This window comes from Electrona antarctica (assembly GCF_951216825.1).
Source record: "Electrona antarctica genome assembly, chromosome: 20".
Lineage (NCBI taxonomy): Eukaryota > Metazoa > Chordata > Actinopteri > Myctophiformes > Myctophidae > Electrona > Electrona antarctica.
Genome location: NC_136801.1, coordinates 31368831 through 31390854, shown reverse-complemented (window position 1 = coordinate 31390854; position 22024 = coordinate 31368831). Strand labels below are relative to the sequence as shown.

General features: G+C 41.8%; 2 protein-coding genes across 3 annotated transcripts in view; both read left to right on the top strand.

Moving 5' to 3' along the window:
• The window catches only part of fars2 (phenylalanyl-tRNA synthetase 2, mitochondrial), a 147549-nt gene extending 138737 nt beyond the window's left edge, over positions 1-8812 (top strand). For both annotated transcript variants that reach the window (XM_079489048.1, XM_079489049.1), the window contains exon 12: positions 8460-8812. In XM_079489048.1, the coding sequence (XP_079345174.1) occupies positions 8460-8598 (139 nt within the window). In that variant the 3' untranslated portion in view covers positions 8599-8812. The remainder of the gene's footprint in view (positions 1-8459) is intronic.
• Positions 8813-15766: 6954 nt separating this feature from the next.
• LOC306913245 (cerebellin-1-like) lies at positions 15767-21364 on the top strand (the record flags this gene model as incomplete). The annotated part of the gene is made up of 6 exons (XM_079489835.1): positions 15767-15911; positions 16471-16545; positions 17097-17159; positions 17350-17433; positions 19073-19201; positions 20943-21364. The coding sequence occupies 6 exons, from the start codon at positions 15767-15769 to the stop codon at positions 21227-21229; spliced, it is 783 nt and encodes a 260-aa protein (XP_079345961.1). The 3' UTR covers positions 21230-21364.
• Between the last annotated feature and the right edge of the window lie 660 nt (positions 21365-22024).

Below are 22024 nucleotides of genomic sequence, written 5' to 3'. Positions count from 1 at the left end.
GACTAATCCAAAATGGGAGTTTGTTTTGTAGTTATTTTACTCGCCTGACTCTCACAAAGTGCCGGTTTGGAACCAGAACACTGAGGAACCGGAATCGGTTCCATCACATTTGCAACCGTTTCGGAAACAGTTTTATCACACTGTATGTGGACTGCTATACAATTACAGTACCGGTGGTTCACAAACATTTTAATTTCAAGTTCACCATAACTCTCAGAGTGTTCACGTGGATAGCTGTTCAAATTGGTTCCATTTGGTCCCCCCCTCTCTCACACACACACGCACACCCACACGCACAAGTAACCCAGAGGATCCCTACAGACTATGAACAGTTAACAATAGAGCGTCACAGTCCCGCCCCCTTTCAGAACGACGAGGCACCAGGAAATAATTCCCCATTCATTTTTCCCATAGGCGTTTCAAAAAAGACATTTAAGCCTCGTACAAGCCAACAGCCGAGTTGACATATCATCATGACAATAATCACTTTTTGGGGGGCCCAAGCAAATAATTAGAAAGTTATTATTTTTCCTAAAAAAAAAAAAGTATTTATTGTCATGATTTGTGGCCAAATTCTACTGAGGGACTGCCATTGGATTTTTTAGAATTTTTGTTTTTTTCATGTCATGTGAAAGCAGGGAATCATAGCTTCAAATTGACATTGACAGTTTGACCCACCCGTTTTGGAGATATGGCTTATAGAGTAATGTCTTGCAGAGAAACAGCAAGTTGAGAAAACAGGCTTGAAATGTTCACTTCTGTGGTCTCTAACATTACACTGAGCTACATGTTTAAGCATGTATTTCATATTTACATTTTCAGCTCTGACACTTATTAGTACCAGACTATAGTTATTGTCACACTTTATTATTCTTCTTCCGGAGTAACCTATCTAACTTCCGCTGTGATTGGCCGAGCTTTGCATAACGTTTGTAGTAGCTAATTGACTGTTGTTGGTTACGTAACCAATCTATGTTTTACAATCGTTTATAAAGACATAAATTCCCTTGCAGAAGACCAAAATATTCAAGTGTTATAGAAGTTTTCAGATTCCTTTTCAAGAGAGTCAAGGAGGAAGAACATTTGGACAGAGGTTGTAGCAAATGGTCAAAAGACAAATTTTTCAAGCGTTACAGAATTTCCGAATCACTTAAAGATCTGAAGGACACATCCCAGTTTGTTGCCAAAACATGATTTTTAGGGGATATATCCCCTCCGACTTACTTATGCATGATCACAGGGGTAACGTGACATTGTAATTGGCTGACAATATTAGTGGGATGGGCCTATGTATGCGACTGCGGCAACCACAGAGTCTGCCTGTGATATTAACTCATTTTGGATTAAAAAAGAAAGAAAAAATTATGTTTTTCTCCTCTGGTGAAAAGCTGGAGGTTGCTCGATGGCACGCTCTCAGTCAAATCTGGTCACATGTGTCAACTCGGCTGTTGCTTTTGTCCAAGGCTTAAATGCCTTTAGGAAAATACCTTTTGAAACGCCTATGGGAAAAATGAATGGGGAATTATTTCCTGGTGCCTCGTCGTTCTGAAAGGGGGCGCGACTGCGACGCTCTATAGTCATCTAACTAACTCCATTTCCTGCAGGGCTAACAGTCATGAAGCAATAAAAAAACAACCACTGACCGTTTAAATGGAAAACGCTCAGATTTTTTTTATCATTGCTCTCCAAAGGTCAAGTGTGGAGCTCAACGAGTTTAACGAGCAATTAGCAGACAGGAAACGAGCACCAAGGACACACTTAACGAGCACCAGCTAAACAGCCAGTTAAATTATTCACCAAGTACAATGACAAGAGAGCACAGCCCATATGTTCTCCAGGCATCCAATGGCGCAGACCGCGGTGTGGAGGAGATTTGCATAAACGAGGCAAGAGGAACTGTGGGACGTTCCCTTCCCAGCATGCAATGCAGCAGAGATGATCCGCCATGTTAATTAATGTAAATAAGACGTCTGTACTGACACGGGAGAGGTCATTCTATACTGTAGTACCGAGTCACACATTAGAGTGCATGTGTAGAGTACTGCTACTCTACTGTACATTAGAATACTGCTATAGATACAGATGTCTCCATAATGGACATAACAGGGGCAGAGACAGAAAGACTGGTACAACAGGTGCTGTGACAACAGGTAGAGTTGGGCGATGGCCTAAATGTTAGAAGATCGCATTTGTGACCGAAAGGTTACCGGTTCGATCGCCGGACCGGCAGGAGAACTCTGGGTGGGGAAGTGAATGGCCACTACTTACCGCTCCCCCAACACTGCTAAAGTGCCCTTGAGCAAGGCACTGAACTGAACTGTTCCAGTAGTGGAACTGAAAATAGTAGATCTGCATTTCAGCATGCAACCAGTGCTAACGTAAGCAGCATCGCGACTCGATCGATCATAAACGCCATAAAAGACCAATTGTCGTACATCTATACGGCAATGGCGCCAAGTGTGTTAATTAATGTACTGTACTGGCTGAAGATTTGCTGTCCACGCTTCAATGACAGCTTGACACACGAGAACATGCATGGGATGTACACTGGCGTAATGCCTTGTGAAGGAAAGCAATCTCTGTATCGCATCTACAGTATATGTTTATGAATACTATTCATTCCAGTCCGTCACGTCACACACATTAATATCAGATTATTTCACTGTCTGTCTGTCTGTCTGTCTGTCTGTCTGTCTGTCTGTCTGTCTGTCTGTCTGTCTGTCTGTCTGTCTGTCTGTCTGTCTGTCTGTCTGTCTGTCTGTCTGTCTGTCTGTCTGTCTGTCTGTCGGACAGTCAGACAGACCGTGTACAGGCTGTCATTGCATAATGATGACATCATCATTGGAGTGACTGCAGTGCGTCACTCACCTTACTGTCACCCAATCATCTGTTGAGAGAGAGAGAGAGAGAGGGGGGGGAGAGAGGGGTCGTCAGAGAGACGTAAGGAGAGATGATGACAGTGGAGGAGGGATGGAATAGAGAGGAGGGGGGGCAGGATGGAGAGAGAGGGGGGGGGGGGGGTGGATGAAAGGAAAGGAGAAGAGGATGTTGAAGGTTGGATGTTATGAAGCTGCTGTACTGATTTGACTTAATGTACTCATTAACACACCCCACGTGCACATGCACACGTGCACACAGTCACACACACACACACACACACACACACACACACACACACACACACACACACACACACACAGAGAGAGACACACACAGAGACACGTTCAGAGAGGAGAGAGCAGAGAGAGGAGGTGTCTCAGTGAAGAATTTTCTTTATGTGATGGGTGTGCGTGTGTGATGAATTAGAGCTGTCAGCATCACAAGGCATCCTCCATCAACAATTAATTATTGCACCAGAGTAACACACGCTCGTGCATGCACGCACACACACACACACACACACACACACACACACACACACACACACACACACACACACATATGAATATAGCAGTCAAACAGACACAGCATGCTCACTGAGAGGCTAATGAATGCACACGCAATCAATCACACACAACCACACACGCGTGCAACGTGCTCACACCACACACACACACACACACACTCTATCACTCTGGCTGCGCCGCTGCAACTATAAATATGAAAGTTACTTATCTGTCCCAATTAGCATAAAACATACCTTCATCTCTGTATTCACTGTTCCTTCTCTTCTCTTTATGTCTCCACTCTCCAAGCATCTCTCTGTCTCTCATCATCTCTGCGTGTCCCAACAGTACATAACAGTGTCAGTGTCTTACTCAAGGACACTTTGATGAAGCCTGGGATCGAACTGGGAACCATATCGTCGCGGTCCAGCAGAAACCTCATAATGCCATATTTCTTTGTACAGTTTTTTTTTTCTTCTTAAATGAATGTCATACTGTGTTGAGCAAAAGTATAGTGAAAATAATTGATGCACAAGCTCAGTGTAGAAGGCCGAAAGTGTGTTTGTGGGTTTGAAAACATTGAACCAATGAAAAGTATGAGCGTGTGACTAAATAAGTACATTAGTTCCATTTCCTGAAAAGGAGCCGTTTTGGACATACAAGTTTCCCATCTGACTCAGACGACATGTGATTCATTCCATGGTGTTTAGTATAGTCATAAATGTTACATGATCACTGTTCCCGAGTACAAACAAGCTGTCAACTACAATACAACCATGAATAATTTTGATTATTCATTCTAAATCTCTCTCTCTCTCCCTCCCTCTCCCACTAACAGTCAGGTGTGTTACTGATGCGTGATGTGAACTCAATGACTCAATGATTTTACACACACACACACACACACACACACACACACACACACACACACACACACACACACAGGCTGGTGCGTACTGTCCATCTGTTGGAACACCAGGAGACATTTAACACACACATAGCCAGAAGGCAGATATTAGACAGAATTGTTCAGCAGTTATATAACTCAAACATGCACCTATTATTAGAGGACGAAAGAAAGAGAGAAAGAGAGAGAGAGAGAGAGAGAGAGAGAGAGAGAGAGAGAGAGAAAGAAAGATTTCTGTGATATCTCCTCTGATTGTATGGAGCTCGCAGATATCTGACCAATCAGGTCCCAGTGCTCATGTTTCAGATGTCTGTCCAATCAGGTCCCATGGCTCATGAATAATCAATTAGTCTGCCCTCCTTATTGATAACCTGATCACTACTACTGTGTGTGTGTGTGTGTGTGTGTGTGTGTGTGTGTGTGTGTGTGTGTGTGTGTGTGTGTGTGTGTGTGTGTGTGTGTGTGTGTGTGTGTGTGTGTGTGTGTGTGTGTGTGTTTTGATAGACAGGTTGTGCTGCTGCAGTGACAGTGTTAAATAATTTACACGTCTGTCTGCTAAGAGCATCGTTGCATGTCTCCATCGTTGTCTGTCTGTCTGTCTGTCTGCCTGCCTCAGCACCAGACACACACACACTTGTATTATGGACGTGGAGGTGTCGATGTTCTCTTTGTGTTATCAGTTGCAGGTGTAGATGTTCATGGACACAGTACATGGACATGAGTTGAACACCAGCAACTGCTTGAATACACACACACACACACACACACACACACACACACACACGTGTTTTGCATAAGTCGGCCTCCAGTTTGACACAGATTGGTGCAGTTATAGTTAAAAACACATCAGTTTTTCAATTTTCAAGTAGCATTCACAGAAATCCCACGCTGCGTTAATTATTTGAGGCATGTTGTTCAAAATGAAGCACTCGTGCAAACCTGGTGATGCTATATATAATCATAGAGTTATATAAACTAGAGGGCCGACTGCCTGGCCCCCGTGCAGCTAAGAACGCTATATAGTCCTGTGTTTTTCTTGATTTGGGCATCAAAATATGGTGCCCATTCATGAACGAGCGCTGCATGCACGGTTTTGCTCATGTATTTCGCCCGCTTGCAGTTCCAGCTTTTGCCAGTAGGTTAAGTCTGCTTCACCGTTTCCCAGCCACTCTGGGGGCCTGGCTATAAGAGGCAGATCCGGAAGATTCTGGTATTAGCTGTCCATAAACAGACAGAAAACGCACGCATGGACAGAAGGACAGGGTGCAAAGCATAGTCTCGTAGGAGACAACAACAGCGTTGAACCAAAGTGCTGTACACACAAAATACTAAAATAATAGTTAACCAGGCGAATGTATTCACAAAATAATTATTGACAGGGAATTCAATTGGCAGGAGAATGCAGCCGGTAGATAAATATGGTTCAACATAAACTTCATCGGTAAGTATTTCTACTTTTCAGGGGGTCGTCGTGGCTCTTCACGGGTAAGGGATTATCAACATAAATCTTCTTCAGTTAGGTAAGGTAACTGAAAGGTCCTTCCAGGTAAGTATACAATAACTCAAAAGATGGCAGTTCGATAAGGTAAGTAAAGCTAGCAGTCCAGCAATTGAATCACAGCTTTATTTCTCCCTGTAAGTATATTTACTCAGCCATGTACTCGGGTAGGTATTTCACTCCTTTTCCATTTCCACTGTGTGAGCTCCTCGCTCAGCTTTCATGCCTCAATGTCCATGACCGCGTATGCCCCGCCGATGACTAGGGTTAGTCTCTGGAGAGTCTACTCACTGTGAGACAGAGAGCGTGGCTTTTTATACTGTTTGCCAGACCCAGCTGATTCCACGCAGGTGTTGTCTCATCAAGTTGATGAAGCACATGTACCGGTATGTACCTCCCCTCGATGGCGCGGCCCAGGCTGTGACGCTGTCTTCTAGGTATCTGTGTCGTGTGCGCTCCAGAGGTGCCGTTACCTGTTAGGTGGCGTTCTCCCTGCAGCGAGACACCGCAATTAGTAAATACTTAATTCATCATGAATGTATCATTTGTAAAGCATTATTCATGCATTACTTACTAAGCATTAGTAAACAAAGTTATAAACGTTTCAATGATACACTATTTTGCATTAGTTAAGCATTTTCTATACGTATCACTGCTTCTAATTTATATATGATGTATAAGACATATATAGCCCTAACTTTAGATGGGATCGGTTATAATTCACGAGTTTGAGTATGAATAAGTGTTTATAAAACATTCACTAACCATGTCTAAACAAAGGCAAAAGTGGAACAAGTCAATCAAAACCAAATATTGTATGTACAATAAAATACATTGTGTATACAGAGCTGCTACATTGCTGATAGGAAAATAACTAGATTATAAACCATAAGGATTATGCATTTGCTGTCAGACATAATAGCCCGGGATAAACTTTTGAAACAAATGGCAAGAATATTTAAATATTTTTCACTCACTTGGCATAAAACAACTATCTCTCTCTCTCTCTCTCTCTCTCTCTCTCTCATTCTCTGAACACAGTATTATATTTCATGTTTTCTTCTCTTTTCAAGGACATTAGCAGATACAGTAGAAATGGCTGCATTGTCTACCCCTCTCTCTCTGATCTCTCTTTCACTCTCCCTCTCACTTTCTCTCTTTCTCAGTCGGTATCTCTCTCTCTCCATTTCTGAATGAAATCGTACTCCACTCTCTAAGGCTGGCCACATTCAATCAATGTCTCTCTCCCTCTCTCTCTCTCTCTCTCTCCCCCTCCCTCCCGTATCTCCAGCTTGCAGTGTGTCAGTCTCAGAGGATCGCAGCCCAGTTATTCATGACTTATTTCATTAGTATTATTGAGCGGAGCCGTTGGCTGGCCGCTACTGACGTTTATTGCTGTTACACACTGTTATGGCCACTGTCAGGTGGAAACCTGACATCAGAAGAGTTACTTGTGTAAGTGTAAACCTGCGTTCCAATGCAGTTAATATTTGGTCACAAGCTCTTATAATATTCATTCAGTTCAATATTTATACAACCCTCAGACTTAAAGAGATTGTGATCCACTCAATGTTCAAAGTTCAGGTTGCGTGGGTGTAATTGAGGTCATAAAACCCAAAAGAAAAAGGAAAAACTAAATAATAAATGTATGTCATGAATCCTTTAAACACTTTCGCTTTCAAAACATTTTTTTCAGCTTGTCAGCTTGTTCATCTAGTTTCACTGCTTTTCTGTGACACCCTTGTATGATGGTGTAGGGCATTAGTTTACGGGGGACAAAAAAACATTTTTAAATATGGAGATCTAAGGTTTCTGCCTGACAGCGAGTGTTGTTCTGCTGTGATCCAGAGAGATGGATGGATAGATAGGTATTTGGTGAAAGGTTTTGTTTAATGTAGCCCTACGTTCCTAAATAGAACGTAAGTATGAATTGTGTGTGCGCGCGTGCATGTTTGTGTGCGCACGCGCCTGCGCGTGTTGGGACATTTCCTGTGGCCGTTGGGCTCTGATAATGGATTGATCAATTATTCATCAGCCGCACTGAGCCATCATACACTAATCAATGGGGGGGGGGGGGGGGTGTGTGTGTGTGTGTGTGTGTGTGCCTTTGCTATGAGTACAGATTCCTGAACCCGTTTCTCTCTCTCTTCCCCCCCCCCTCTCTCTCTCTTCCCCCCCCCCCCTCTCTCTCTTTCTCTCTCTCTTCCCCCCTCTCTCTTTCTCTCTATCTCTCTCTCTCCATATTTTACTTTGACATTTCCACCAAACAAACAGATCGTTAATTATTCAGCAATCGCTCAGAGAGAGAGAAACAGAGAGAAACAGAGAGAGGTAGAGAGAAACAGAGAGAGGTAGAGAGAAACAGAGAGAGGTAGAGAGAGAGAAACAGACATAGATAGATGAAACATGGAGAGTCATGAGATACAGATGGACAGAGATATGACTCACTGGAGAAATGTTACGCACATATGCACGCACGCACGTGCGCGGGGTGCACACACACACACACACACACACACACACACACACACACACACACACACACACATAAATATGTGTAAATATACACTGACTGTTCTACTGCATCTAACTGTAACTCACTCTTTTGCTCATTCTCTCTCTCATTTTCCCTCTCTCTCTGATTCTCTCTCTCTCTCTCTCACACCAGGTCAGGTAGGAGGAGCCTATGTTTTCGTGTGGTGTATCGCCACATGGAGCGAACTTTGACCCAGGAAGAGGTTCGCCTGGTTCACCAGGAAATAGAGAGACAGGCCGAGAGACAACTGGGTGTGCAGGGGAGATACTGACCCCCCCCCCCCCCACACACACACACACACACAGACAACTGGGTGTGCAGGGGTGATACTGACCCCACTCCAACACACACACACACACACACACACACACAGAGAGACAACTGGGTGTGCAGGGGAGATACTGACCCCACTCCAACACACACACACACAACGGTGATGAATGTTTTCTTTTTTCCTTCTTTAACTAAATAAATCTACAAATTGTTTGGAATACACTTGTCTCTAAGTGAATGTATAGCTGTGTGTTCTCCCCCATAATAGGGATGCTATAGGGTTCAAGAGGTTAATGGTATTAAAAACATTGTTTATATATATATTATCATAAAAGTCTTAGTGTGTTGCCAATTACGGCCCCAGACACATTGAGAACCACTTTCCGTCCTAAGCCACACATACACTTTAATTAACTTAACTTAAAGCTTCCTGGAACATCATTCATTCTTCCTGGCAAGAGACTGAAAATATGTTTCCTCATACCACAAATACACCAAGTGAAGATTGACACAACGTGTGTGTGTGTGTGTGTGTGTGTGTGTGTGTGTGTGTGTGTGTGTGTGTGTGTGTGTGTGTGTGTGTGTGTGTGTGTGTGTGTGTGTGTGTGTGTGTGTGTGTGTGTGTGTGTGTGTGTGTGTGTGTGTGTGTGTGTGTGTGTGTGTGTGTGTGTGTGTGTGTGTGTGTGTGTGTGTGTGTGTGTGTGTGTGCGCGCGCGCGCGTGCGTCATGGGCCCTAGGGCCCTATATTGCGCCACCCCTTATCCCCAAACTTATTTGCCATTCTTTACTATTTTTAAAATTGTTCAACTAGCCGATCTATATCGACACATTGTGATCTTGTAGATCAGCTATTTGAACTATTGTAAAATGTTGTAAAATAGATATAAGATATAGCTGCATATGTTGTTGAGCGGAGTCCCTCAGGGCTCTATACTGATGTATTTTCTGTTTTCGCTCTACATTAATTATGTCCGGTGAAAATAGACAATATATCAAACCTTGTAGATTTGCTATTTCCCCCCCCCCAGAATACGGATGATGGTGTTAACGTGGTTGATAATTCAAACACACACACACACACACACACACACACACATACACACACACACACACACACACACACACACACACAGGTGTCGTCTTGTCCCTGTAGCGTAGCGTTGTGCTAGCTTGCGTAACATTTTGCCGCCGGGGAGAAATTGTTGAGCCTAATTCAGACATCACTTTCTGCACACACACACACACACACACACACACGGTACAGCCTGTGACTTTACTGTTTTGTTCTCTAACGCATCTGTTGGTCATTATTTGCATAAATGATAGACAGATTACATTAGAGAGGAAAAATCACACCCGTGTGAAGTGACGGGCTCTTATCATCGTACATCATCATGACGTAAAATAGACATTATGCCTATTTGCACTAATAGCTTAATATAGAGAGGTATAAAAAGAGGTAACGGGAGGAGGGGGTGAGATGGAGAGAGAGACCTAGCCCTCTTTCTGTCTGTCTGGTGACTCAGGACGTAGCTGCATGTGTGTGGGCCAATATCAGCGCTTGTACTTCACATTCTCACACCGGGAGACGGGAGAGGAAACCGTGCAAGGCACCAACCTGCTCATCGGGAGCAGTTAGGGCTCCAGTGTCTTCCTCCAGGGCACCAACTCTGGGGGAGCCCGCGTTCCAACTGGGAACCTTCCGTTTGCTGCTCTGCCTCCAGAGCCACTGCCGCCCCTGTGTATTTGTGTTTATTAGTGGCGGGTTTGCGTGTGTGCGTGATTGATAACAAACAAACATTTCGGAAAATACACTGGAAGGTAAATTTCCATAGTTACCAGAATCCATTGAAAAAAATAAGCTTGTCAACATACGGAGGCACAAAGTGGACCAACCCAAGCACAAAAATGGCACCCACAATCATCACTGGAGTCAACAGAACACAGCAATCTACCAGGAGATTTCAGAGCACTTTGTGCTTGTGCTGCTTGTGCTGTTGACAAGCTTAATGGATTTCCTTTCCCAGCAGGACTTAACTACTACTAGTAATTGGTGTACTGACCACTGTGCTTAACTGGCCGGCTAACTGGCTTGAACTGAACCCCCATAGAGAATCTAATTTATTGTCAAGAGGAAGGTGTGAGACAGTGGACTCAACAATACAGGTGAGGTTAAAGCTGCTATCTAAGCAAACCTGGGCTTACATAACACCTCGATAGTGCCATAGGCTGATCACCTCCATGCCACGACCCATTGATGAAATATTTGTTTTCAGACAGTTGACGTTTCTGTTATAAATCTTTTTTATTTATTTTTTTTGTGGTCTCATGTAATAATTATATTTTGAGTTGTTGGTTTTCATGTGCCTTAATCGTCAAGATACTCTTTCATGTTATGCTCAATTAATCTAGAATATATTGAAGTTTCACTTTTTGAATTATACTACGGAAGAAAATTAACTTTTTCCACGATATTGTAATTTTTTAGAAGGATCTGTATATTGACCATGGGGTCAATATACAGATCCTTCTAAAAAATTACTATCGTATTGTTTGATCATCTCATCTTCTCAGTGGCTGGGCACCACTGAGAAGATGAGATGATCAAACAATACAGACAGACAGACAGATATTGCTGACAACCCCATTAGCCTGTAACCTAGAAGAAACCTGTGTTACTGATGTGATGATTCCTGATTAAAATGTGTTTGTTAAAGTTGTCATCTCAGTTTCTTCTTTCCATCTAAATGCAAATCACAAAAAACTCACATCATCAGTGTATAAATATAGACACATTTCACGCAGGCGTGCACGCACACAACACACGCACACTTGTATTAACTATACTTGTGAGGACATCAACATTTTGGGATGGTGATTTCATGAATGTGATTTATTTAATTTTATATAAAATGTCCTAAAGCCGGAAATGGTCTATCTACAAGCTCACAACGCATTGCGTATTGTGGTGTGATGTCAGCTTGTATATCGGCTATTTTTGACAACACCGGTGCGCAACAGAGCAAAAATCAGGCATAACCCTAAGGGCCGATTCATACTGCTATTTTGGAGCCAAAGAAAAGGGTTGTCACTATAGGGTTTCAAAACGGTAGAAGCATGCGCAGACGTGGCCTTTTAACAAGAAAATGATCCCACAATTTTCTATCAACTAATCTAATCCTGGGCTCTACATTCCCTCCATTCCCTGCCAACCTGGGGAGAGCAACGGACTGACCTCATGCTTCCTTCACTGCACGAGGAGTCCAAGCCGCTTCTTTTCACCAGGGGGGAGTTTTCCAGGTTGGAAAGAACACGTCGTTACTTCCAACCAGTTAAACCAGTTCCTTTCCCCTCCATCAGGTTGGAAAGAACACGTCGTTACTTCCAACCAGTTAAACCAGTTCCTTTCCCCTCCATCAGGCTGGCCAGGGCGAGGCAGTTTGAAGACGTGGCTTTAAAAGCAGAAGTATTGCAATCCCAGAATTGATCCCCCGGCGCATGAGTCATTTTCACCTCTTCTTCCGGGTTGGAGAAGTGTTGGGCTCCGCCCATGTTGGGCCTATCTACAGTACCTCATAGAATTGCATTCAATTCAACTGGGCTTTCATGAACGCGCAGGGCCGCGAAAGCATGAGCGTACGTCGTAGATAGGCCCAGTGCCGCTCGGGATGCAGTACCTACGATCGGCCAGCATGTCCATTTGTCTCCCGGTGACCCCCACTACATGCTGTATACAATTATGTTGCAGCTTCATAGACTTTATGGAAAGCACTATAATGTTAGTTTTTGAGTGGTGTAAACCACTCCTACAACTGGCTTTGTTAGTTTACGTGTCTGTCCGTACCAAAACAAATGAGCATGGTTGCTATGGTCACCCAGTTCACACGGGTGTGATTTCAGCTTTGTTAGTTTACGTGTCTGTTCGTACCAAAAAATGAGCATGGTTGCTATGGTCACCCAGTTCACACGGGTGTGATTTCATTACGTCAGACATTACGTCAGACCACAGCTGATCAGGCTATATAATACCTTACACCACTCAGTTCACACGGGTGTGATTTTTTTATTGTGAAACAGACATTTATTGGTTATACATAATCTTTTCTATATTAATATGTTAGATTCATGTTAATGTTTCAGACATTTAACCATTTAAACCCTCAAAACTTGACATTCAGCTCTGTAGTCTTGGGTCTGCTCTTTTTTTCCCTTGACACCAAACCTCTTTGCCGAAAATAGGCAACATGCTCACAACATGTCGCAGCGCGAAGCGTTGAGAGCTTGTAGATTGGCTATATTTTGGGCGAATGTTCTCCCCCAGAATAGGGATGCTATAGTGTTCAAGAGGTTAATGGTATTAAAAACATTGTTTATATATATATTATCATAAAAATCTTAGTGTGTTGCCAATTACGGCCCCAGACACATTGAGAACCACTTTCCGTCCTAAGCCACACAAACACATACACTTTAATTAACTTTGATGCTTCCTCGAACATCATTCATTCTTCCTGGCAAGAGACTGAAAATATGTTTCCTCATACCACAAATACACCAAGTGAAGATTCCCATGACTTCACCATTGTGAAACCTCCACCATTGTTACATTCCATTATAGTTTTGCGTTTCTTCCGTATACCAACAACTCAATGTGGCTTATAATGATGGCACAAGGATGTCACGATGCAGCAGTACAAGCCAATAAAAATAAATAAATCAGTATCGGTGTACCCACCTGCTGTGTGTGTGTGTGTGTGTGTGTGTGTGTGTGTGTGTGTGTGTGTGTGTGTGTGTGTGTGTGTGTGTGTGTGTGTGTGTGTGTGTGTGTGTGTGTGTGTGTGTGTGTGTGCGTGCGTACGCGTGTGCATGCGTGTGCGCGTGCGTGCGTTACATGTCTTTCCGACCCAGCAAGACGAGCAGGGTTTCAACAACATCACTTCATCATCCTACAATGAGAGCATGGATATTTCAATTACCTAAAACAATGAATCAGACTTATCTCTGCCAGTCTCTTTTCCAATAAAGATAAAGAAAACTTTATTGTCCATTCAATAAAGATAAAGATAAAGAAAACTTTATTGTCCATTCAATTGACATAAAATGGAAATTCGTCTTTGGCACACCGGCAGTCAGTTACAACAATAAAACATTACAAAAAATACACAGGTGCATTAAAATACTATATAAAATGCATTCACATTAACACAGCAACAGTGATCATGAGCAGTGGCGATTAGACTATAAACATTTTCTTATTTAAAATGTCCACAGCAGTTGGCACAAACGAAGTTTTGTAACCCTTCTTTTTTGCTAATTTTGCCCTAAGCCTCCTGCCCGATGGCAACAAGTCAAATTCAGAGTGAAGAGGATGGGTAGAATCATTGTAAATCTGAATTGCTTTTTTGGTTATGGAGCGGTTGTATATGTCCTGAAGTTGCAATTGTTTGTCTCCAATGATCTTACTTGCCTGGTTGACTACCTGGGTGAGCTTGTTTTTATCTCTAACTGAGAGATTCCCAAACCAGGACACGATGTTAAAAGTGAGAACACTCTCAGTGAGTGATCTATAGACCATGGTCAGGGTGTGTTTACTGGCATTAAAACTTCTCAGTTTCCTGAGAAGATAAAGCCGCTGCCTTCCCTTTTTTTAGATGTTATCTGCCTTGGTCTGAAAGGTGAGTTTATTGTCTATGGTCGTTCCCAGATATTTAAAGTCACTGACCTGCTCCACTTCCTCCCCACTCATAGTAACAGGCCTAAGAACAATTAACACCAGTTATTATTTTATTTTATTTTATGGAGGTAGAGGACAACAGCTATAGCATATCATGAATTAGTTATTAATACTTTTCAAAGTAAGTTTTTCAATCTAAGCATTGAACAAATTAATTAGCCAATTAGGCATACTAAACGTATGTTGATAATCAGCTCTAGAAAAGTCAGTGGTTCAGCAACTTTTCCAATCAAGAACCCCCAAAATGTATATGAATTTGTCTGCAGACCAGATATTTTGTGCCAGAGACTTCCAAACAAGATTTGTGTTGTTAAAATGTAAAAAAAAAAAGAAAAAAAGAAAGAAAGAAAGAAAAATATTTTTTCAAATTTCTTTCAATTATTCTTTTTGAAAATATCAGATCTACAACCTCACAATGAGTCATAATATATAGCCTTTGTGTATCATGTTAAAAGTGGTTAAACTGATTGTAATGCTATTAACTCATTTTGCTCTGGACCCCACTCAAGGACCCCTGTGGGTCCCCAGACCCCACTTTAAGAACCACTGTCATAAACGTCTATATAGTAAGGGCATTTTATCAGGTATTTGACCAATCTGGGAACTAAATCGTTACCAAGAAATTTCTTCACCAATGTGTTTCTAAAGGTGTCTAATAACATGTACTAAAAGTTTGAAATTCAACTCCCGTGGGAAAGTTGAGTTATTAGCATAATATGTGACCATACCCTTAACATCCTATATAAGGCAAAAAAGTCCAAATTTCATCATTCTTTAAGTAGCATGTGACATATGCAACTAGGGTGATTTCATGATTCTGAATCCATTCCAAGCATTAGTTTTGCACAAAAAACACTCCTTGGGCTAAATTAGGCCATATCCACTTGACCAAATGTGCTGACCTCATCACGTTTGTGTGGCCGTTTTCCTCCCAAGGAGTGTTTTTTGTGCAAAACTAATGCTTGGAATGAATTCAGAATCATGCAAACACCCTAGTTTCATATGTCACATGTTACTTAAAGAATGATGAAATTTGGACTTTTTTGCCTTATATAGGATGTTAAGGGTATGGTCACATATTATGCTAATAACTCAACTTTCCCACGGGAGTTGAATTTCAAACTTTTAGTACATGTTATTAGACACCTTTAGAAACACATTGGTGAAGAAATTTCTTGGTAACGATTTAGTTCCCAGATTTTCATAGATTTCTCTTACTAATAGTAAATTATGTTGATTGACATATCCAGTACAGCACACATAGTTTAACACACACAGACGCAGATAAACTGGTCAGGTTGCATATGATGAAGTGTACTGGAAAGGGGTTGTTCCTTTTCCAGGAAAAGGAACATGTTTCCTAGGTGGATGTGTATATAAGACAGCTGTGTGGTATCATTTTGTGAATTGTGACACTTGTGAAGCTTTCAGAATGAAGGGTCTTGGGACATTGCTCGTTCTACTCATCTGTGTGTCGGAGGCTCAGTCGGAGGCTCAGCCTCAGTCCGACAGCAGTGTTGAGCTTTCTTCTGGTGCAGAAGAAACTGGAGGAACAGGAGGATGTGCCATGAATGCAGGTAAGAGATGTAGGGCTCCATTTTCGTCACTTTATCCCTAAACTTCTTTGCCTTTTTTTTTTTTTACTATTTTGCCAAACATTTTTGAATAGTTCAAATGACTAGTCTACAAGCTCACAACGTGTCAATGTAGATCGGCTAGTTGAACTATTCAAAAATGTTTTTCAAAATAGTAAAAAAAAAAAAAAGGCAAAGAAGTTTAGGGATAAGGGGTTTAGCGGTGACGAAAATGGAGCCTGAAATGACTTACTTTGATATCAAAGGACGACTTCACCCATTTTTGACATATCTGCATATAAATGGTCCTCACTCATTTTTGTCTACCTCATCTGTGTCTCAGGGGAGAGCGTTGGACAGTACACAGCCCTCCTATGACTATGGCTGAGTAGAAAGAAACGGAACCATTTTATTGAGTGAGAGATCATTAGTGAGGAGAGGACCAATTATATTAAGATGGGTTTAAAATGTTTGAAGTTGTCCTTTAATTACTTAATGTGAGCTCAGAAAGACACTGTGTTGATTGATTGACCTCATAATGCTAACCTTGTGATGATTTCAGCCCGACTAGCCGCCATTGAATTGAGACTGGCTGCAAGCGAAGGCCAAGCAGAGCAATTGAGGAGACAGAATGCAGGTATTCTTTAGACCTACCCCAATCTCTGAAAAGGGCCTGTTCGAATAGGGCAAAAGTGACCCAAAAAAAGCCTATAGCTTGAGAATACTCACTCTTACCTTCATACGATTTGCTGTGGTATGAACCAGGTGTCTATACCCTGCATCACCAAATAGTCAGAATGTAATTTACCTGAGTAGGAGCACCTAATGGACAGATACCACTGATGTGGTTGACTGTATATCATCTTCATTTCAGATGTTGTTTTCTATATGTCATCATCTTACTACTACCTTTTCTTCCCTTTTGTTTTTCATAAAAGAAAAAAAAGTATACTGTACCAGTTGTGTAATAATTTATAACCTGTTCTTAACGGAAAACTAATAGAATGTACTTTACCTAAAGAAATACTGAAATATAGTCCATTATTAAAAACATTTTTCAGAGAGGATTATGCTGTTGCTAGAATTTTAAAAGCAAGAATGCGATTACATTAGTACAAGTATAGGCTGAAATGTTATTGTTTTTCAACTGTTTCACAGTTTAATATGACTTTCTCTGATATTTCCCAGCAAACGCTGCCAAACTGCGTGTCAGTGATAACAGGGTGTTGGAAATGAAGAGAGAATGTGAAGGTAATTTGATATGCAGCGTAGTATAGAGGGCTGTGTTGAATATATATATATATATATATACATACATACATACATACATACATACATACATACATACATACATACATACATACATACATACATACATACATACAGTATATACATATCAGTATTTATGATTGACTTAATCCTAATGCTGTGCGTTTTACAGCCCAGGCTGCCAAACTGTCCACCCTAGCAGCGAAGTTGAACGTAAGTGAGAGCCGAGTGGAGCGACTGGAGAGTCAGAATGCAGGTATGCTTGGCTCATTCAAAAGACACATTATCAGTTCAAAATTATCAGTCAACAGTTCATTAATGTATCTGACATGGTTACTGTGTGTACTCGTATTATTACGATTCTAAAAACACCCAAGTGCAAGTTTTTGGGAAAAATGTTAACATCTAAAATGTGACACATACTGTCTAAAAGAGATTTGCATAAGCCCTGTCGGGCAGAAACCTCATATCTCCATGTTTCAAATGTCTATGCTTTTGCATTAATGCCCTACTTTATCTTTCAATAAATACATTTGTGTCACACAACAGTAGTGAAAATAGCTGTTACACGTTGCGCGCTTGTAGATCCGCTGTTTTCACTATTTTAGAATATTGTTTTATATAATAATTTAAAAGTAACAATTTTGGGCATAGCCTACAAGGTTTCCACCTGACAGCAATTTAAGGTCGTGGATATAGAGCTGCCAGATGGCAATGGTAAAACGTGGCTCTGGGGAGCGCATATCTCCACCAGGCTGGGTTGCATATAGTGTAATGTTTGGGTTACACTAAAGTACAGGGTAAACTGTTGCACCCAGCTTCTTTGTGCTTTTTCAGGGTTGACTGAAGGTGCGGTGGTCTCAGGATCACAAAGGAAAACTGGCAGAAAAAGACTTGCTCGCTACATAAACTATTAAAGTTCTCTGTGGCACAGAGCACTTTTAAAAATAAAATAAATAGTCTGTGCTCAAAGTGAGGGGTGCTGTCTAAGGAGGCTTCCTTAATAGTTTATGCAGCGAGCAATTCTTTTTTATGCCAGTTTTCCTTTAAGTATGAGTTACAGCCATCACACAATAGAGCGTCCCCTACCATGGCCCAGGAAATGAATCCCAATGCATTTTTCCCATAGACATAGTATTTATTTAAAGACGGTTACACCGCGGACAAAGCCAACTCGAGTCGTGAAAACTCATGACAACACAAACAATATTTTGGACCAAACAAATAATTACAAAGAAGAAAAACAACAAAAAAAGTGTTTTTTTCTTCTTTCTAATTATTTGTTCGGCCCAAAAGATTGTGTTTGTTGTCATGATTTGTCACGACTCGAGTTGGCTTTGTCCGCGGCGTAAACGTCTTTAAATAAATACTTTATGAAATGTCTATTAGGAAAATGAACGGAGAATCATTTCCTGGGCCATGGTAGGGGGCGGGACTGCGACACTCTATAGAAATAGCATATAATACAGTGCCACATCTCACATTTTGTTGCACCCCCTATGGGCAGAAGTGAAAGTGCTTTTGGAGGTGCTTGGGGAACTCTTTCCCTGGACTTTTTGCCAGGTGCTTTAAAAGCGCCTGGACTACATATGCTAGTACCTCTAGTATTGACCGTAGCGGACACTTTTTCATGATTGGCTGCCTCTAAGCAAATGGGAGACTTGCCCATAAAACCCATAGTCTGAATGGCATAAAACCCATACTCTGAACGCTGCAACGTGAGCCATGAGCTGAGGCTGCGGCACACACACTGATTATAGATGTTCATAAATGAGAGCTTGCTGCACCTGGAAGTTATGACAGAGTCATTGTTGTTTATTGTATATTATATATATTGTATATCCTTTTACAGACAGAAATAATGTAAATATAATACAATTCCCCTGTGTTGACAGACAAACCGCAGGTGGCCTTCTCTGTTGGTTTGACTAATACTGGACAAGTTGGAACATTCAATTCTGAAACCAGTCTGGTCTTCAGCAAGGTCTTCGTCAACATCGGCAACGCGTACAATCCAACTACAGGTAGGTGCTGATAAATGCTGCAATCTGGAACCTATTTTACTTTAACTTTACTAATCTATATGGTAGCATACAATATACTGCTGCACATCTGCAGTGCGCTTGGAGGTAGAGGTGGGACGATTCACTTACCTCCTGATTCAACACGATATTGATACCTAGGGTGCCGATTCCATTTATATTGTGATTCTTACTTATTTTTTTCCCCAAGTTACTTAGCTTATTATTTAATAATTTAACAATTATTAACAATATACTGGAAACCATGAAATGTTGAATCATACACTTCAATGCAGCCAGATAAGGCCAGTCATTCTTTTTGACATAAAATAAACCAGTAAGACGCCTAAAGGGCGAGGTCGCGTGCATGCCGTCAGGCCTGTCATTGACGGCAGACTGCTGGGCGAGCGCTGGCACTTTGGCATGGGGGGTCAGATCAACATGGAATGAATTCTGTACTGGCCATATAAGGAGCATGTCTTGGGTGTAAAGGGTTTGATGAGGTCAGATCAACATATGGAATGTCAGAACAGGTCAGCTCCATATATGGAGATCTAAGGGTGGTAGCAGGGGCAGTGTCTTGAGTCTACAGGGTTTGATGAAGGCCGGGCCTTCATTTTCGGGCACGTTGAGAAATCTAGTTTTCGCCGGCTGCCGGGCACGGCTGCACTAATAACTTTGGGGCAGGCCCGTCTAGAGTTTGAATGGACAGGTATCAGTCAAAAGGGAGACATCGAAGAGGAAGGATGGATGGGGAAGGATCAACATATAGAATGTCAGAACAGGTTCTGACATATATCCATATATGGAGATCTAAGGGTTTGAGGTTTGAGGTCAGATGTGGAGTTGCTGGCCAATATTGATGACATCATGGATCTCCATATATGGGGTTAATTGCGACAACAGATCGCATTTACTATGACATCAGATGGGCACCATATATAGAGGCTTTCCCATGTATGGGGATTTTGGGTGATACACTGACGGGAATTGCACATTTTCATAGTAAATGTGACCTTGGCATTAAAAAGCACGATAGTTGAAGTGAATGGAATTGTTTGCCCTACACCCCGACTCCTCCATTGAGAAATGTCAAACCTGGGATAGGATACGACATGGCAGACAAGCAATAATGCCTGGAGTTATTAAAACCCATTTACCGCTAGCATTAATTCATCCCTCGATTGCGTACTGCCAGGGTTTTATCGCGCGTAACACTTACTTTGAAGAGCCAAATATCCGTAATTCCATGTTCCTGTGACAAACTGATGTGTGTGGTGTCTTCACCGGTTGTTGTTCTCTCGGTCGATGGTGGATAAAGCCGACCGTGAGTAGCTTGTCTGGCCCAGAAACTGCCCCCTCAATGTTGTTTCTGAGATACAGGGCTTTTAATGCAGGGCTTAGAATGGAAGTGGATGCGCGCGCATCTTCGAAATGGCCGCGACAGTGTGTGTGTTATGTCCCAGAGTATTCTTTGCGGTAGCAACATCAGCTAACCATCGAAACCGATCAAACAGCGATTAAACAATTAGAACACGAGAAAGCTGTGTTTGGCGGAGCAGTTAGAAAGAGTAGGTTCTCGTTTTCCTCGTGCCCGGCGGCAGGACGGTTAAGTGCAATACATGTGTCTGTGCACAATATGTATCAGTGTCTCATGCAAGAGAAGTTATGGATTCTAGGTTTAAGTCAATAGTTAAGGTTTAATGTCAATCGATCTATCTCTCTCTCCTCTCCATCCATCCAGGTGTCTTCACGGCGCCGGTGAAAGGAGCCTACCACTTCAGATTTACTGTAGCCAGAAGTACTGCTGCCGGTTATACATATATCAGGATGTATAAGAATGAGCAGAGTGTCATCTATGGCCAAAAGTACAAAAACCATCACACTGGTTATGACTACATCTCTAATGGAATGATCCTAGGGCTGGAGCAGGGAGACAGGGTCTACATGAACTTACCTACTGGCCATTCTCTCTTTGATAACACAGACAACCACAGCACCTTCACTGGGGTGCTGGTCTATCCTATGTAGTACTGTATTAAACCACCATTATTTTTGAAAGTGTCGTGGTTTATCCTATGTAACACTGTAAACTACCACCACTTTAAATAGCTTTAAACTTTAAAAAGTGACCACAACATCTTCAGTGGTTTTCTGGAGTATCCTATGTTCCTGTAGCCTGCTAGCTACTATTCATTTATAGACATTAGGCTATTCTTTAGTAGAGTACCGGTAGTAGTTTTTCTTTTTCTCAAAAAAATAAAAAACGAAATAAACAATAAACGCATGGAAAAAGCAGTGTTGGCTGTCTATTGTTGATTATTTTACAAACTATAAAACATATCGTCGCTGTCTGCTGGAAACCTTGTATGTCCAATCCAATCCAATTTCTTTTAACAGCAGACCTACAGATTGTGATGTAAATCATAATGTACCTTTTCACTTTTCACTAGAAATATGGTGGAGTGAAAAGTACAAGTGTTCTTCTTTTGGTTAATTCCCATTGGGGTCACCACAGCATCCATCTGCTTCTGTTCTCTGCATATTCCTCGTCTCACTCCAGCCTCTTCTCCTCTTGCCTGGCACTTCCATCTTCAGCATCTTTCTTCTAATGTAGTCCTCATCCCCAGTGGCGTGCACAGACATTTAGAGGGGCAGGTGCTCAAGTGAAAAAAGGGCACCTTGTGCAGCGCGTGGAACGGGCCGGTTGCCTTAATAGTGTGAGATTTATAGATTTTGGGGCATAAATAATATATTAGAAGCTTTTATTTTTATCAAGAATTGATCAATGTCACCATAGTCCACATACTGTACACTGTACCAAAA